At 37.4% G+C, this 16,184-nt stretch overlaps 2 protein-coding genes across 2 annotated transcripts; both read left to right on the forward strand.

Annotated features, from left to right (window-relative positions):
• Positions 1 to 10,219: 10,219 nt before the first annotated feature.
• LOC115994116 lies at positions 10,220 to 10,758 on the forward strand. The gene has a single exon (XM_031118145.1). The coding sequence runs from the start codon at positions 10,300 to 10,302 to the stop codon at positions 10,717 to 10,719; it is 420 nt and encodes a 139-aa protein (XP_030974005.1). The 5' UTR covers positions 10,220 to 10,299; the 3' UTR covers positions 10,720 to 10,758.
• A 4,029-nt stretch (positions 10,759 to 14,787) lies between these two features.
• LOC115995438 (STS14 protein) lies at positions 14,788 to 15,694 on the forward strand. The gene has a single exon (XM_031120010.1). It carries the CDS (start codon positions 15,000 to 15,002, stop codon positions 15,510 to 15,512), a length of 513 nt encoding a protein of 170 aa, XP_030975870.1. The 5' UTR covers positions 14,788 to 14,999; the 3' UTR covers positions 15,513 to 15,694.
• Positions 15,695 to 16,184: the final 490 nt, after the last annotated feature.

Raw genomic sequence — 16,184 nt, forward strand, 5'->3', positions numbered from 1 at the left:
TAACCTTAGGTGGGTAAAATGTCAAATTTCAAATCACAGGTAGGCAACTTAAATTTAAGCCAAACCACAAGTGAGTAAGTTGTAATTAGCCCTTACATATATTATTTCACAAAAAACATTAATTGTTGTTACTAAGTAAAGGCAAAGGCTAGAATCCAGGTAATATGCATGATGCATTAATTATAAATTTAATATTTCTCAATTTATAGATTTACTAGTTTTCAATTATAAATTTATCTAATTTAAAGATATTACTTATAGCATTATGAGTTAGCAATATGAGCGAAGTCACAATTTTATTTTGTTACATTTGTGTGACATTTTTATCATATTATATATTTGTTTATGTCTCTTTATCTTTGTCAATCACCCACTACCCCAATTTTATAATGCACTACTTTTTTTACCTTTACCTGTTTTTGCACATAGTCAAAGTCCCAAATATCGAACAGTATTATATGTTATCTACAAACTCTCTCTCTATAATTTAATTTTATTCAAAAATCACAACTCAACTCAGTTTTCACTGTCTTAGACACTGCAAAAACAAATAAAATAGAGACTCCCAAACACAATCTTTATTCACATATTCAAATTTAATTCACAATAACCCCAGCTAAAAAAAACCACAATCACATAACAAGTTCACAAATCACAAACATTATAAAACATATGGAGTGGAGAGAGAAAAATCATATCAAAATAAATGTTAGGTTTTGAACTTGAAGGAGAGAAAAAAGAAAAACACACACACACACACACACACACACACTTGGAGCAGATCGGATTTAGGATGGAGGCTAGAGACAGTAGAGGTCGATGTCAGAGGCGTACATGAACTCTGAGTCAGTCACTGGGTAGATCGGTTGGTCTAGTGGGTCAGTTGGTCAATGGTGAGCCTAGGTCAGTGGGTTATAGCTGACAATTTTTTTTTTTTGGATCGGGGGGGCCCGGGCCCCCTCCTGGGTCTGTCCCTGTTCTAGATCGATTCATGCTAAAACAATTATTTGAGAATTGTTTCGAGCAAATGTACATTCACTCTTTTTTTTTTTTTTAATTGTTAGTGTGGACAATTTGGAAGATACACTACCGATTACACAGAATTTGACCCAACCTTATAATTTAATTTAGTAAAAAAAATTTAATAATTATTTCTATTAATTGGGATGTCCTAAGACATTGATTTATAAAATATTTTTAAAAACTATTTATGCAAAAATAAAATGCAATTAATTGTTTTGAAAATTTTTTATATTTTTCATAAAAGTGGGACTAAAACTATTTTAAATTGGTCTATTAACAAATACCTAAGAGCACCGTTAACTAGACTATTTTTTTTTAAAAAAAAAAATTAGCATATATATTTAAAACTAGGGATAAGACTACATAGTACGTACCATTACCTTTCTCACCCCACAAAAATTAGAGTTTTGTACTCTTGGTATAATCCCCCCCCCCCCCCCCCCCCCCAAAAAAAAAAAAAACAATAATCCTCACTCTATTCATGTCATCATGTCATTGGGATGGGTTCAACTTTGAGCAATGTTAAGAATACTATAACTTTTAACTATAATTTAAAAGAGAAAAGTTAACGGATGCTCTAAGTGCACTTGCTAACAAGAACTAACTTAAAAGTAATGTTTATTTATTCATTTGATTGTTTTTTTAATGATGGCATATTCCCCTTTTCCTTTTTGCAAAGTCACAACTCATAAGTTTAATCCCACCTTCCCCTCCCAAAAAAGATTTTATATATATATATATATATATATATAATATGATGTCATAAGAATATTTATTAATAAACTAATTTAGGAGAATTTTTATGAGAAATAAAAAATTAATTTTTGATAATTTTTTCGATTTCACATAAAAAGTAATGTAAAGTACATCCGTTAAAACAATAATAAAATTTAAGATGGTATCCAATCAAAAAAAAAAAAATTTAAGTCGTCTTAAAATCCCCAGTTCTCAGTGAGGCGGGTTGGTTTCCTTCTCCTCTCTCTGTAGCATAGATTTCCCTTCTCTGTGAGAAGGACGTACCGTTCCCTCTAGTAATCTATATTACTCGGAGGGCTCTGTTTTGTCTGGTGTTTAGTGTGGAGGGTAGTGTGGTGACCATCACTGGTGCGACATGGAAGATTTGGCTTCACGATGGAAGAAGTTGTCATTATCCGAAGCGGAAGGAAAGAAATGTGACTTATCAAAGGATAAAAAACAACTAGAGCATGTGTTGCTGCGAAGTTCTTCACACGGAGACCAATTAACGTAGAGGCTGTGACAAGGACATTTAGACCAATATGGCGTACAAAGCGTAAGTTTGAGGTTATCCCCTACGGAAGTTAAGTTTGAAATGGGCCGAGTTGGTGTTCCTGTGGAAGGAAAAGCAAATAAAAATGGGCCCAAAAGAAGTACGGGGAAGGGTAAAAACAATGATAAACACCAACATGGGCCAGCTATAGGAAATGGAGAAAATAAATGGGAGACTAAGGAAGGCTCGAAACTTGGAAGTTGGACTAGACTTTATATGGGTCCAAAAGTTTAGGATAGGATGGAGGTGTTAGAGTCGGAAGGTGGCCCAAAGAGAAAATATGATGGTCGCATTACTAAGAGTACGTGCATCGGAAAAAAGCAGAGGTTGGACGTGGAAACAAAAAATTTAAGCACTCTTCTGGCAACACACTCCAAATCGGCGGAGGCTGCTGAGCAACTCCGCCGAGACCAATGAGTCTTATAAGTTGGAACTGTCGGGGGTTTGGGAACCTTCGGTCAGTTAAAGCCTTGGAGAAGGTGATTAATAACGAAGATCTCATTATCGTCTTCCTTATGGAGACGAAGTTAAGCAGAGAGGGGATTAGCAATATTAAGGATAATTGTAATATGAAACATGGCCTGATAGTACCAAGTGAAGGGAAGAGTGGTAGCTTAGCTTTGCTTTGGAAGGAAGGGGTAACAGTGGAGGTCCAAACGTACTCTCAAACTCATATTGATGCTTTAGTAGACAGTGGAGCTGGGATAGGGTGGTGGCATCTCACAGGGTTTTATGCAATCCAGATACAGCAAAACGGCCTGAGTCGTGGGCAAAACTTAAACACTTGAAAGGTACCTCTACCCTACCTTGGCTCACAATTGGTGCTTTTAACGAAATAACAGGCACTTCGGAGAAGGAGGGGGGTAGCGATAGACCAAGGCAGCAGATGAAGAATTTTATTGAAGCCATTAACTTCTATGGTCTTCAGGATTTGGGTTTCATTGGCCCAAAGTTTACGTGGATATACCAGCGAGCGGATGGGATGTAGATTCGAGAACGGTTGGACAGAGCAATGGCAACTCAGGGGTGGATTAATATATTCCCTGAGGCAAAACTCTTTCATCTTACATCCTCAGTTTCAAACCATTCGCCTCTGGCTCTTCGATTGGTGCAAAAGCTGAGGAATAAGAGGGCTTGGAAAATTTTTAGATTTGAAGCAATATGGTTGAGAAACCAGAGGTGTGAAGAGGTAGTACAGAATGCAAGGGAGGAAGGAAAGTTGACAAGCTCAGGGTGTATGCTAGGGAGTTGCTTAGAAAAATGTCGGTCATGATTGGAAACATGGAATAAGATGGAGTTTGGGCATGTTGGAAGGAGGGTAGCTGAGGTGCAAAAACGGCTTGAATGGATTGAACTCCAACCTCCATCTCCTGTGATCAACCAAGAGCTAAAAAGAACTCGTGTCGAACTAAATTGCTGGTTGGAAAAAGAGGCTGACATGTGGAGGCAACGGCCAAGGCTTAACTGGCTCCAATCAAGGGATAGAAACAAAGGCTTTTTTCATGCAAAAGCCTCGGCCAGGCATAAGAAGAATTCCATAGAGGGTATCATGGATGCAAATGAGGTGTGGCATGTAGATGATGGTAAGGTGGAGGAAGTGTTAGTGGACTATTATAAGGAATTGTTCACTACGAGTCAACCAACAGAGTTTTCAGAGATGCTCCAAACAGTCCAACCAAAGGTGACGAATTTCATGAACCAATTACTTACCAGAGACTTCAATGCAGCAGAGTTCAGAGTGGCTTTAAAGCAGATGTACCCTTTGAAGGCGCCAGGTCTGGATGGCATGCCTCCTTTATTCCTCCAACACTTTTGGTCGATATGTGTGAGGTGGTCATAGCAACGATATTGGACTTCCTTAACAATGGTATTTGTCCTCCTGATTTCAATAAAACCCACATTGTTTTAATCCCTAAAGTAAAGAGTCCTAAAAAGGTTACTGATTATAGGCCTATTAGCTTGTGCAATGTAGTGTATAAGCTTGCCTCTAAAACCATTGCCAATAGGCTAAAGAAAATCCTACCTTCCATTATTAGTGACACTCAAAGTGTCTTTGTGCATGGTAGATTAATTACTGATAATGTACTTGTGGCTTTTGAGACTATGCATCATATTAGTCAGAAAAAAGGGGGTAAGGTTGGGGAGATGGCTTTGAAGCTTGACATGAGTAAGGCCTATGATGGGGTGGAATGGGTGTGTTTAGAAAAAATAATGGAAAATTGGGTTTTGATGAAAAGTGGAGGAATCTTATTATGCAATGTGTTACTACTGTCACTTACTCTATAAAGATTAATGGGAGCCCTAGGGGTAATATTATCCCATCGAGGGGAATCCGTCAAGGAGACCCCTTATCGCATTATCTGTTTATTTTATGTGCAGAGGGACTCTTATCAATGATTAAAGCTGCAGTGGCAAATGGGGAGATGGAGGGAATTGCGGTTTTTCGTGGTGGCCCAAAATATCACACCTTTTCTTTGCAGATGATAGCTTGATTTTTTGTAAGGCCTCTCTGGCAAATTGTGATGTTCTCCAAAGCATCTTGAAAGTTTATGAGCAAGCTTCTGGACAACCGTTAAACAGGGACAAGACATCATTATTTTTCAGTAGCAACACTCCAAATGCGATCCAAGAGGAGATAAAGTGAAGATTTGGTGCCCAAGTCATAAAGCAACATGAGAAATATTTGGGATTGCCTTCGTTGGTGGGGAGGAAAAAAAGAAACACTTTCAATGAGATAAAGGAGAAGCTTTGTAAAAAGTTGACTGGTTGGAAGGAAAAGATGTTGTCTAAGGTGGGTAAGGAGGTGCTAATCAAGGCGGTGGCGCAAGCTATACCTACATACACAATGAGTTGGTTCAAATTGCCGGATGCACTATGTGATGAATTGACAAGCATGATAAGGAATTTTTGGTGGGGCCAGAAGGAAGAAGACAAGAAGATAGCATGGCTTAGTTGGGAGAAAATGTGTGAGCCAAAAAGTAATGGAGGGATGGGTTTCAGGCAACTTAAACAATTTAATTTGGCTCTCCTAGCTAAGCAGGGTTGGAGGCTTCAAACAAAACAAGATTCTTTGGCTTACATGGTTCTTAAGGCGAAATATTTTCCGAAGTGTGAGTTCGTTGAGGCATCCCTTGGCAACAACCCGTCCTTTTCTTGGCGTAGTATCATGGCTGCCCAAAATTTGGTTAGAGAGGGTATATGGTGGAGAGTTGGTAATGGTACCAATATCCGTATCTGGAGTGATAAATGGCTACCCTCACCTTCCACATACAGAGTTGCCTCACCTAGACAATTTTTGCACCAAGATACAAGGGTAAGTGAGCTGATTGATCAAGCTACGACAAGCTGGAAGACAGACGTCCTTGATGCATTATTTTTACCCCATGAAGCCGATGTTATAAAAGGAATCCCGCTTAGCTCTCGTCTTCCTACAGATAAGTTGATATGGGCAGAGGAACCTAATGGAAAGTTTAGTGTAAGGAGTGCTTATAGGGTGGCTTTGCGGTTGTCCAAATATGCCGACCAAGGAACAAGTTCAGATAGGACTCAACTACGGCTGTTTTGGAAGAGAATCTGGGATTTATCTTTGCCACACAAAGTTCGCCATTTTGCATGGTGGGCATGCAGAGATATTCTCCCTACGAAGGTCAACCCAATGCGTCGTAACGTGGTAAAAGATCACTTTTGTGATGAGTGCAAGATGGAGTTTAAGACGACTGGCCATTTGTTTTGGACATGCCCAAGAACCCAAGAGGTATGGTCTTGCTCGAAAATAGTGATGAAGCCATGTCATAAAGGAGTGCTTTCATTCCAGGACATGTTGTGGGACATGGTGGTGGGGGAACACTTTGATGAGGACATGACAGCAAAGGTTGTTTGCATTGCATGGGCTTTGTGGCATAACAGGAATGAAGTCCGAAATGGTGGGAAGAAAAGGAATGGCAAGGAGCTAGTGAATTGGGCTTCTCAATATTTGGAGGAGTACAAGGCAGCCAATGAGTGCATGGGGACCATGACAACACGGGATGAGGTCAAAGCGTCATGGGTGCCACCACCAATACACAAGTTCAAAATGAATGTTGATGGGGCGGTTTTCAAGGGTCAAAAAACAATAGGTGTTGGTGTGATTATCCACGATGACATGGGTCGGCTTGAGGCTGCACTGAGCAAGAAGATAAAAGCTCCATTGGGGGCTGTTGAGGCAGAGGCTATGGCTTATGAAGCTGGGTTATTGTTTGCAAAGGACATCGGCATTCAAGATTTTATTGTAGAAGGGGAATCACTTGTTATCCACCAGGCCTTATGCGAAGCATCTATTCCACCTTCCTCTGTTGCTGCAATAGTACAAGGGATACAAGACCTATGTAAGGATTTCTGTGGGGTTCAGTTTTCTCATGTTAGGAGACAGGGTAATAGACCTGCCCATCTACTAGCGAAACATGCTTCGAATGTTGCTGACTTCATTGCTTGGATTGAAGAGAATCCTTGCTTCCTAGAGCAAGCTCTTATCCATGATGTAATAAGTTCATTATACTCTTAATAATAAGTTTAAGTCTTCCTATCAAAAAAAGAAAAAAAAGAAAAGAAGATGGTTTAAGATCCTCAGCAAAAACTTCAATCTTCTACGTTTACTATTTTTTTAATTAATATTGCTGACGTGAATGGGCAGCGGTGTCGGTCCAAATGAGAAAGTGAGGCCATCTGTCCCGCAATTATAGAAAAAGAGAACGGCACAAAAGAGCTATTCGAGATGTGAATCCTAAAAATAGTTCAAAAGATTTATCGCATTTTCTTCAAAAGATTGAAATGTAGGGGCATACATTACATAGTGCTCCCAAAATTTACAAAACTCAGTTTCTAGCATTTGCAAAGAAGGCCAAATCTAATTTTTCCAATTCTATGCAAATATATATTTTTTAATATACAAAAAATCTGGTTGCATTAGGTTTTTAACACGAGTGTGGTGTCAATTTTATTTTGGTTACAAATGGATGTCCTCCCAAAGTAACGATGTACACATCATGCAACACGGTTTTGGTATTTTGGGAATATAAATACAACAAAGAAGACAAATGCAAAAAAGCATTTTAGTCAAAAAGAATTGACATTCTCCAAACTTGATAATTTAGTTTACCTAGTTATTGAGGGAAGGAAGACCCAACTTTGGCTACGTGTAGATTCATGGGGGAAAAAGTCTTGGCCATATATGTGTAGAAATTTCTTTTATATTTTCTCTCCTACTATCAAATATGGACTTAGAATTTAAAATTCCATGAAAGTTACAACTAGATTATAATGCCTGTTGGTCAAGATTAAAATTATAAATAACTTAGCTTGTTTTTTAGATTTTAGATACAGTTACAAATTTTTTAATGTAAGTTAAATAATTTAAACAAAATAAATCAGTAAAAAATTTCATCACATTATTAATATTTAAACAAATATTGACTATATCCATAGGCAAAGCTAGGGGGGTCCAAGCCCCTATCTTTTTCAATTTTCAATTATATATATTATTCAAATCATAAAAAATTACAAATTATAGAAAAATGTAGTAATTGGCCTCCCTCATATTTTAGAATTTAGGCCTTTTAACTCCTCAATTCTTTTGAATTAGTCCAAAACACAAGTTGTAAGGACACAATTCTTAACGAACCGTAACAGTGTTGAGTTCGTACATAAAAAGGCCCAAACAATATCATTTATAGAGTGTGGGTTTGAAAGGCTAGACCTTGGTCACCAAACGGTGGGTTTTTCGTGGTGTTCATACATGATTAAGTCGTTTTCGCCCTAAGAGTCTTTCTCCTGGAGGCGGGCTGGGAGGCTCTGGTTTTTGGCCATTTTTCCCAGTCACTTCTCTAGATTCCTTTCCTTTCCTTTTATACTCGCATGTGTTCCTTATCCTTCGTCCACGTGTAGGATCGACTTTTCCCAGACTGATACTTGTCCCATCAGCCCATACCCAGAGTGGTTGGAGGTGGTTATAAAAGCTGAAGAGTATGGCTCTGTCAGGTGCAGAGTATTGAATGGCAGTAGGACAGCTTTCCCTGGTTGTTATACTTTCCAGCGTATCCTTCTCTATTGACCTAGATATTTTAGATTTTCTTCCAAGCTGGTCCTATACCGTTTTTGCCCTTCCTTTCAGTGAGATCTCGAACATGCCGAGGACTGAATCGTCCTCAGCTGTATCTCAAGGCTATTCTGTACTTGTATTACCGAGTCTGGGTTATAACCCTCATCGGCTCGGGCCTTGGGCCCCAATGAACAAATGGGCCAAGGCCACAAATTATTGGGCCCCACACAAGTTATATACATTGTGTATTTATTATGGTTTAGGATAGTTCCTTAATAATTTTTTTTTTTTAATATTTAACTTGGCCCCTTGAAAAAATTTTCTCACTCTGCCCTTCTGATATATATTGAAGTATTCATAATGTAACAAAATTCGATCAATTTGAATATAAGATAATAAAAATTTCATAGTTATTAGTTGTGGGACCAGAGAATTTGTGACCCCGGCCCACTTTACATTAGGGCCCAAGGCCTGCGCCGAGGAGAGACGTTGCCAAGGACATGCAGCGAAAGTCCAAATGGCCTAGAAATGTAGCCGAGGACGATCCTGTCCTCGGCATCCCAAAACCTAGAAGGGAAGAACGGCACGCCATCAAAGGCAGCTCCCAGAGCGCTCCCAGAAGAAAGGGCGAGTACAGTAGAACGTGCACGAGGGTACAATGTGAGAGCGGTTCAAGGAAAAGTTGTCACCTCCGCATTGAATGCGCCAACAAACATCCTAGCCGCATTAATGAGGAAAAGACCCCTGAACAGTGTGGCTTCGGTTACTGCAACTAACAGAAAGTGGGGGAAGGTGGCTGATGGGACAAGCATTCGAGTAGTTACCTACCTGATCAACAGATGGAATGTCAGGATCAACTGAGAGGGGCTATATAATATAAGAATTCATCCACGGAAAGGGGGGGGGGGGGACATAAAGAACATTATGTATCGTCTCTAGGACTATTGTGACCTAGCGCCAAAAAGAATAATAAGAACATTAAGCCCCTCGGGAGAAGGTCCCAGAACTGGAGCCACCCAGGCCATGCCGAGGAGAAAGTCTTCCTAGATACGCTCAGTTCACTTCTGTGCAATCATGATGAACCTCATGACTAACGACTGTCCGTTCACCAAGGCCTAGCCTTTTAGCCCACTCTTTACAAATTTATTATTTGGGCCTTAAACGTTCGAACCCAATACCAATTTGGGATCGCTACAAATTGAGTCCTTACATTAGTTATTACACTTTTTTTTTTTTTTTTTAAGTTTCAACCTATGGCATTCGCTCTTGATGATAATTTTTTATTATCAAACCAAGAGATCAATCGATTTTTGGTGTAGACTGGAATTGCCCCAAATTTTTTATGTAACCATAAAAAACTTTATCAGTTAAGTTAACTGGAACCTATATTACACTTATTCCTTAATACTAATAGGTGTAACCACTTTTAAAAATAATATTTTTTATAAAAAAAATATTTAAATCTTTCCATATGGTGCAAATAATACTTTACTACCAAACTTATGGATAAAAATCATTATTCCATTACCTGATTATTATTTCTACTGCAGCCTTCATTCAATTCAATTTTTTTTTTTTCTGTTTTTTTGAGAAACTTCATCCAATTCAATTGAGTGTCCTAAAGAATCTTAATTCCTTAATTTCTAAACTTGTAAAATTATATCTTTGTTTCCTTTTGTCAACAAATTCCTTCTATTGGCCAAAAGTACAAACAAGTCTGTTCCAGAGGCTTGACCACAAATTTAGGCAAATATAAACTCCCCCAGTAAAGATCATAACCCACAAATTTAATTGAACCTACAGAATTTATTTCAATAAAAATATGACCCCCCACACCCAGCTAAACCACAACTCTATCCAAAACCTCAAAACTCTCACAGCCCCACACACACAGCTGAGAATCATAGTGATAGACATGGGTGGCTGTGTTTCATCTCCAAAAACAAAGACAAGTAAAGGCAGTATTGGTGGACAAGGAAAACAAGTACAAGCAGACGGCAACAAACAAGAGGATGAGTTATCATCCACCAAGAACAAGAGCAAGACAACAAAGGTGATTCACATGGACATGGATGGTTGGGTCCAAGAATTGAAGCAACCAATCCAAGCCAAAGCAATCACTTCCCAGAACCCAAACTGCTTCCTCTGCAGCTCCGAGTCCTTATCCATTGGCACGTGCGCACCCCAAGTGCCCGACGATGAGGACCTACAACCAGGCCATATTTACTTCCTCATGCCATTGTCTCGGGCCCATCAGCCTCTCTCACTCCCTGACTTGTGTACTTTTGCTATAAAAGCCAGCTCTGCTCTTCGTGCCAACGATGTTGACCTTTGACTTTTCCTTAATCAATTACTCCTTATTATTAGAACTTCATTTTCCCAGAAAATCTAACCAGGTACTTCAAATTAAGGCTCTCTTGTTCTCTATTTTTAATTGTCAATACGAATGTGGCATCGCCAAGGTTGATTTAGAGAGTCAGCGAACGCATTTGATTTGTTTAGTCACATCACTTTCTCCGAAGAAAGTTTTACTAGTCCATAGAAATGTGGGGGAGGTATAGCTATAGCTAGTTGGACTGTTTGATTTCATATAAAATTTGGTGCACCTGCTGCTGCTTTTATATAATACAGTATGGCACAGCGTATTTTTTAGTACATTTTAATTGCAAACAGGATAGTTAGTGCCTTGGGTCCATTGTTCTTTGTGTATTAAACCCGTAAGATATGGATAGATGTCGAACGCTTGTTATGTGTCTGCAAGGCCAAGGAGCACTAGACCCAAAATTTACCTGACTATAGCCAATAGTGCAAGTGCAACAACTCTGAGTATCTAGTTCTAGGATTTATGCTGCTGTAGGTACTAAGAAATTAAAAGCACCATTATATTGGAAACACTAGAAATTGCAATGTGGGTGAGATTTGAGAATAGGTGCAATTGGTAATGCAATAGCAACTATATACCATGCACGCCAATCATGGTAGTAATCAATCCAGAACTTGTCTGTGTGAAAGAGGCGGTTTATCTGTTTATGTGATGTAATTGTGTAGCTTGCAAATTTTTGCATAAGCAAAGGGTTTAGATTCTGAAAAATAATATTAATATTCAATATCAAGGGCCTATCCAAATTCCAAACTAATGGATTAGGGAGGCCACCGACGTTCGTGGGACACCTCTTGAGTCTTGTCTTGATGACATTTGAGCCACAGTCACATGTTTGTATGCTGTTAACACCAAAGGTTCACTTCACCTTGTGGCAGGAAATGTATGTATGAAATGACGTGATTGTTAAAGTGTTCCCAATACCTAATGTTTTACTCCAGAAACTGCCCAAATCGAAATCCATTGGTACACCCAATCTGAATTTCCACATGGGCACGCCTCAAATTTGCAACTTGCGCTTCTGCGTAAACATTGACATTTCGAGTGTATTTGGATACCGTTTATTACATTGAAAACTGAAAATACTAAAGTAAAATAATTTTTAAACGTGTGAATAGTATCATGAGACCCATTTTTAATGAAAGTTTTGTTAAGAGGTTTGTGGGTTTTGTGAACAATGCACATGAAACGCTCTTAAAAAAAAAAAAAAAAAAAAAAAAAAGTGAAACGCAGGCATGCACTTTTCATCAGTATCCAAATGGATTCTTAATATACTTGGAATTGGGAGTTTGCACGATTGTATTTTCCTTTTGCTTTGTCTTTTTTTTGGAAGTATAATTTCAATGTTCTATCTGTATGGATCATGATCATCTTCCATTTGAAATGAGTCGATTTCATAGTCCCGATTAAATATTTTAAATTTTAACATATATTTAGTGCCAATTTTAAATAATGTAATAGTACTATATTGTGAACTATGAAATGGACTCTCTTCATTTCACTTAATAGAGAGGATCGGGACTCGATGAAAACGATAGAGATAATTTTTACAAAATCTAATACAATTATACATCATGATCAATAGAAGTTATGAAGATCATTTTAAAGCTTGGAAAATAGTTAACTCTAGTCCTGCCAAGCAGTTTCTGCGGATCCCAGCCGAACTAGGATGGTTTAAATGGAATTTTGATGCAACTTGTGTTTGTAAAGGTGATGGAGTTTTGCTTCAAGTGCATACAAACATTGAAGCCCCTGGTGTCCCCGTATGGACTGAAACTAGAATTGCATGGCTAGAATTCAATTCAGCCACGCTGAATGGTCATAGGTATGTGTGTGTTTAGAAAGAGACCTACTTAGGGCACATTTAGTATGCTATAATAATTATTACATGGAAATAGGAATAAGTATTACAAGGAATATATTAAGTTGGAATGTAATAAGTATTATTATTTATTAGTTTGGTGACTATTTAAGAATAAAATCCTAAATATGCATCCACAATTTAGTAGAATATAAAAAAGAATGTGTAATTAAATCATTTTTAAGTCAAATTTCCTAAAATACACTTATTTTAAGATGTTTAAAATAGAGCTAATAATTAATAACAAGGAAAATTTATTTTCTTTTATTTTGAAGATGTGGCAATTAATGACTTTTTAGGAAATTTTTTTAAAAAGTTATTATATAAGATGAAAGATTAGATATTCAGTATTTTTTTTTTATAAAGAATAATTATTCCTTATTTTGAAGAATGACTATTCAGAAAGAATAATTATTCATTATAATAAAAACATAACTAAATAATTGAATAATTATGTTAAAAAAATATCTATTATATTAAAATGTTTATTACAGCCTATCAAACATGACGTGCTCTTAATATTATCAAAGCTAGGACTTCGTAGGTGTGCATTGATGAATTCAAGACCTCATTGCTAACACCAAACAGTTACTTTTGTGCGTTGAGATTTTTTTATTTTATTTTGTCATAGGCAGTCAAATTTTGTAGCCAGCTGGGTTTTGTCTCTTTCTGCAGAAGGGTTCATTGCTATCTCTGTCTTGGCCTCTTGGATATATGTATACAACCAAGAGGGGAAAGATAGACTGGGCCCATTTGCTTCTTTTGATTCATATAATCCCCCTGGTTCTTTCGAAAAATTGTTGTTTATTTAAGAAATTATTTAGGGCACTTTTTCCCGTTTGATTAAGGGCAACCATGCCTCAAACTTTATAGTCAATTATAATTTGAGGATGGTAATATTTAACACAACTTGCAAACAAAAAAACAGTTTTCTCCAAGTTAGTATTTGGTGTAAATGGATTCATATTAAAGTGAGTCAACTCGACACAATTAATAAATAAGCTCCTTCCTGTTTGACTTTCTTAACTTGCAATCTAATTAAAATGATCCGATTAATTATTCTTGTTAAGACAAGTTGACCGCATTTAACCAATTTAAATAAATGCCATTTTTACCTAATATGAACTTGAGCAATTAAAGAATCTTAATGGTTATATTGATAAATTCTCCATTGAAAACCTAAAGTCTAACTCTTTTCCCCATACAAATAAACGAACTCTTATTTCCTTTTATTTTTCTTAGATTGCAAGCCCCACATTAGATACAGATCCTCTAAAATTTCAAAATTAAGGGATAAATGATTTTTTTGAGGGAAAAAAAATATAACAGAGGAACTGGCTCAAGTGAATAAGTAGTCTTAATCTCTTTACCATTTTTTAAGGTAAAGTTCAAAGTTTGAGTTGGTTAGGGTTCTACCTTCTTGGTGAAAAAAAAAATTATTATAATGAATCATGTCAAAACTATGAGCAATTACTAGATATTCTTGAATTACATGTGAAGTGTGAACATCAATAAAAAGTAAGTCACCTAATATAAAAAAATATGATATAAACTCAAAAAGTCAGAGAAAGCAATGAACATGTAGCATATAAAATTAGGATTTTTAGGGTTTCCAAGTGAGTCAAGTAACTTATCAAGGATTAACAAAAGCCACTCAAGCATTATATCTTTCTCGGCCTAGGCTTCTGGCTAAAATCTACTATATTCTTGTCAACTTTTAAAAAAGAGGAGGAAATTAAAAAAAATTCACCTAAGCATTGCATTTATAGGTGATGATATTATTACAGCGAAATCTCGCTAGCACAGCCAATTGCGACCACAAGGCCGGACCTAACTTCAGCTCATTTTGGGCCTAACTTCAGCTCATTTTGGGCCCAAAATTACTCTATTTTTAACGTGTTATACTTAAAGAGTTAAGACCTTTATTAGTCCAGCACGAACCATAAAACAAACAAAACGTAACCTTCAGTCCACACTCGCACGCATTATTTTGTGCATGCAAAAATTATAAATGCATGTCACATGGGGCTGACTCTTTTTTTATTGATAAAAGTCAACAATCTAACGTGCTTCTGATGCAGGAAATAATAAATCCTACCGATTTCATCAATAATATAGCACCAAAACCCAGAATATCCGCACCCCAAACATGGGTTAGCACTGTCCCAACCCTTTGACTCTCAACTCCCATGCCTATGTCCATATCTATTTTTGACCAAATAACCCTTCATCCCATAATGAATTTCCTTAAAAACAAGGACAAACTAGTAAAATTATCATGATCCATATCCACCTACCTAGCCAATGCATCAAGCATGTCTTTAAATAAATTGAACTCCACCATTGATAACCACATTTTAGATCCAAAAAAAACATGGCCTGTGCTTTGCTTGTAGTTGTACTCATGGCTCTAGCCATATGTCAAGGTTCAGCACAAGGTTCAGGACCTTCACAGCAGCCTAGTGCAGCAGCCAAGGAGTACCTGGATGGACACAACCAAGCAAGAGCAGAAGTTGGGGTTGGTCCTCTGAGTTGGAGCGAGCAGCTAGCCAATGCCACAAGCAGACTTGTGAGGTACCAAAGGAACAAAATGGGTTGCAAATTTGCAAACTTGAGCAGCAGCAAGTACGGTGCAAACCAGATGTGGGCTAGTGGTCAAGCCGTGACACCGCGCATGGTGGTTGATTCATGGGTGGGAGAGAAGAAGTACTATAATCACACTGACAACTCTTGCTTGCCGGATCACAGGTGTGGTGTTTACACTCAAGTGGTGTGGAAGAATTCTTTGCAGTTGGGTTGTGCTCAAGCTTCGTGTGCAGACTCCTCTAGTTTAACCATTTGTTTCTATGATCCTCCTGGGAATGTCATAGGGGAGAGCCCTTATTAGAGTATTTAGACCCTTTTTTTTTTCTTCTTGTTCTTGTTCTTTTGTGTAACCTCTAGTTATGTCAAATAAATCTTTGATCTGTTGGCACTGATAACAATTGCTCAAAAAATCTTTCTTCGCTGTGTTTGTTTGGATTGTGGTTTGAGTAGAATGAAATGGCTAAAATGTTGTTTATTCATGAATTTGAGTTATACGACACTAGTGCACAAACTTTGTGTGACTATAAATGAGCCTCAACAAATTGACATTGGGTTGTACATATATAACTTCACCGACAAATGTAAACAAAAACCATGCTGTCCTCATTAGACTGCCAGCCATCAGACACAGGTACAGATAATAATTGAATCCAGTAGCCGGGCCATCACACACGGGCAGATGATATGATAATAATTTTTTGTATCTAGAACAAACCCTCACGGGGCAAGAACAAACCTCATTTTCTGTTGAATAGGTCTAGCACATTCAATTTTTTTTACACTTTTTCACAATTGTTAACTTACTTTTGTTGCAATTGATGTAAAATTTATATTGTTTCACTAATAGACTTATATAAAAGTGATGTTTCAATCATAACTTCCAACTTAAAAGTTAAAATATTTGAAAAAAATTACTATATCTCAAACAATGTTCTTTTTTTTCTTCTTCCTTTTTTTGGGTTTCACAGGATTC

Source organism: Quercus lobata, chromosome 6, assembly GCF_001633185.2.
Source record: "Quercus lobata isolate SW786 chromosome 6, ValleyOak3.0 Primary Assembly, whole genome shotgun sequence".
NCBI classification, from domain to species: domain Eukaryota; kingdom Viridiplantae; phylum Streptophyta; class Magnoliopsida; order Fagales; family Fagaceae; genus Quercus; species Quercus lobata.

What these genes read in the sequence shown, in the direction of transcription:
- LOC115994116 (XM_031118145.1), top strand. Translation starts at nt 10,300, where the DNA reads ATGGGTGGCTGTGTTTCATCTCCAAAAACAAAGACAAGTAAAGGCAGT.
- LOC115995438 (XM_031120010.1), top strand. Translation starts at nt 15,000, where the DNA reads ATGGCCTGTGCTTTGCTTGTAGTTGTACTCATGGCTCTAGCCATATGT.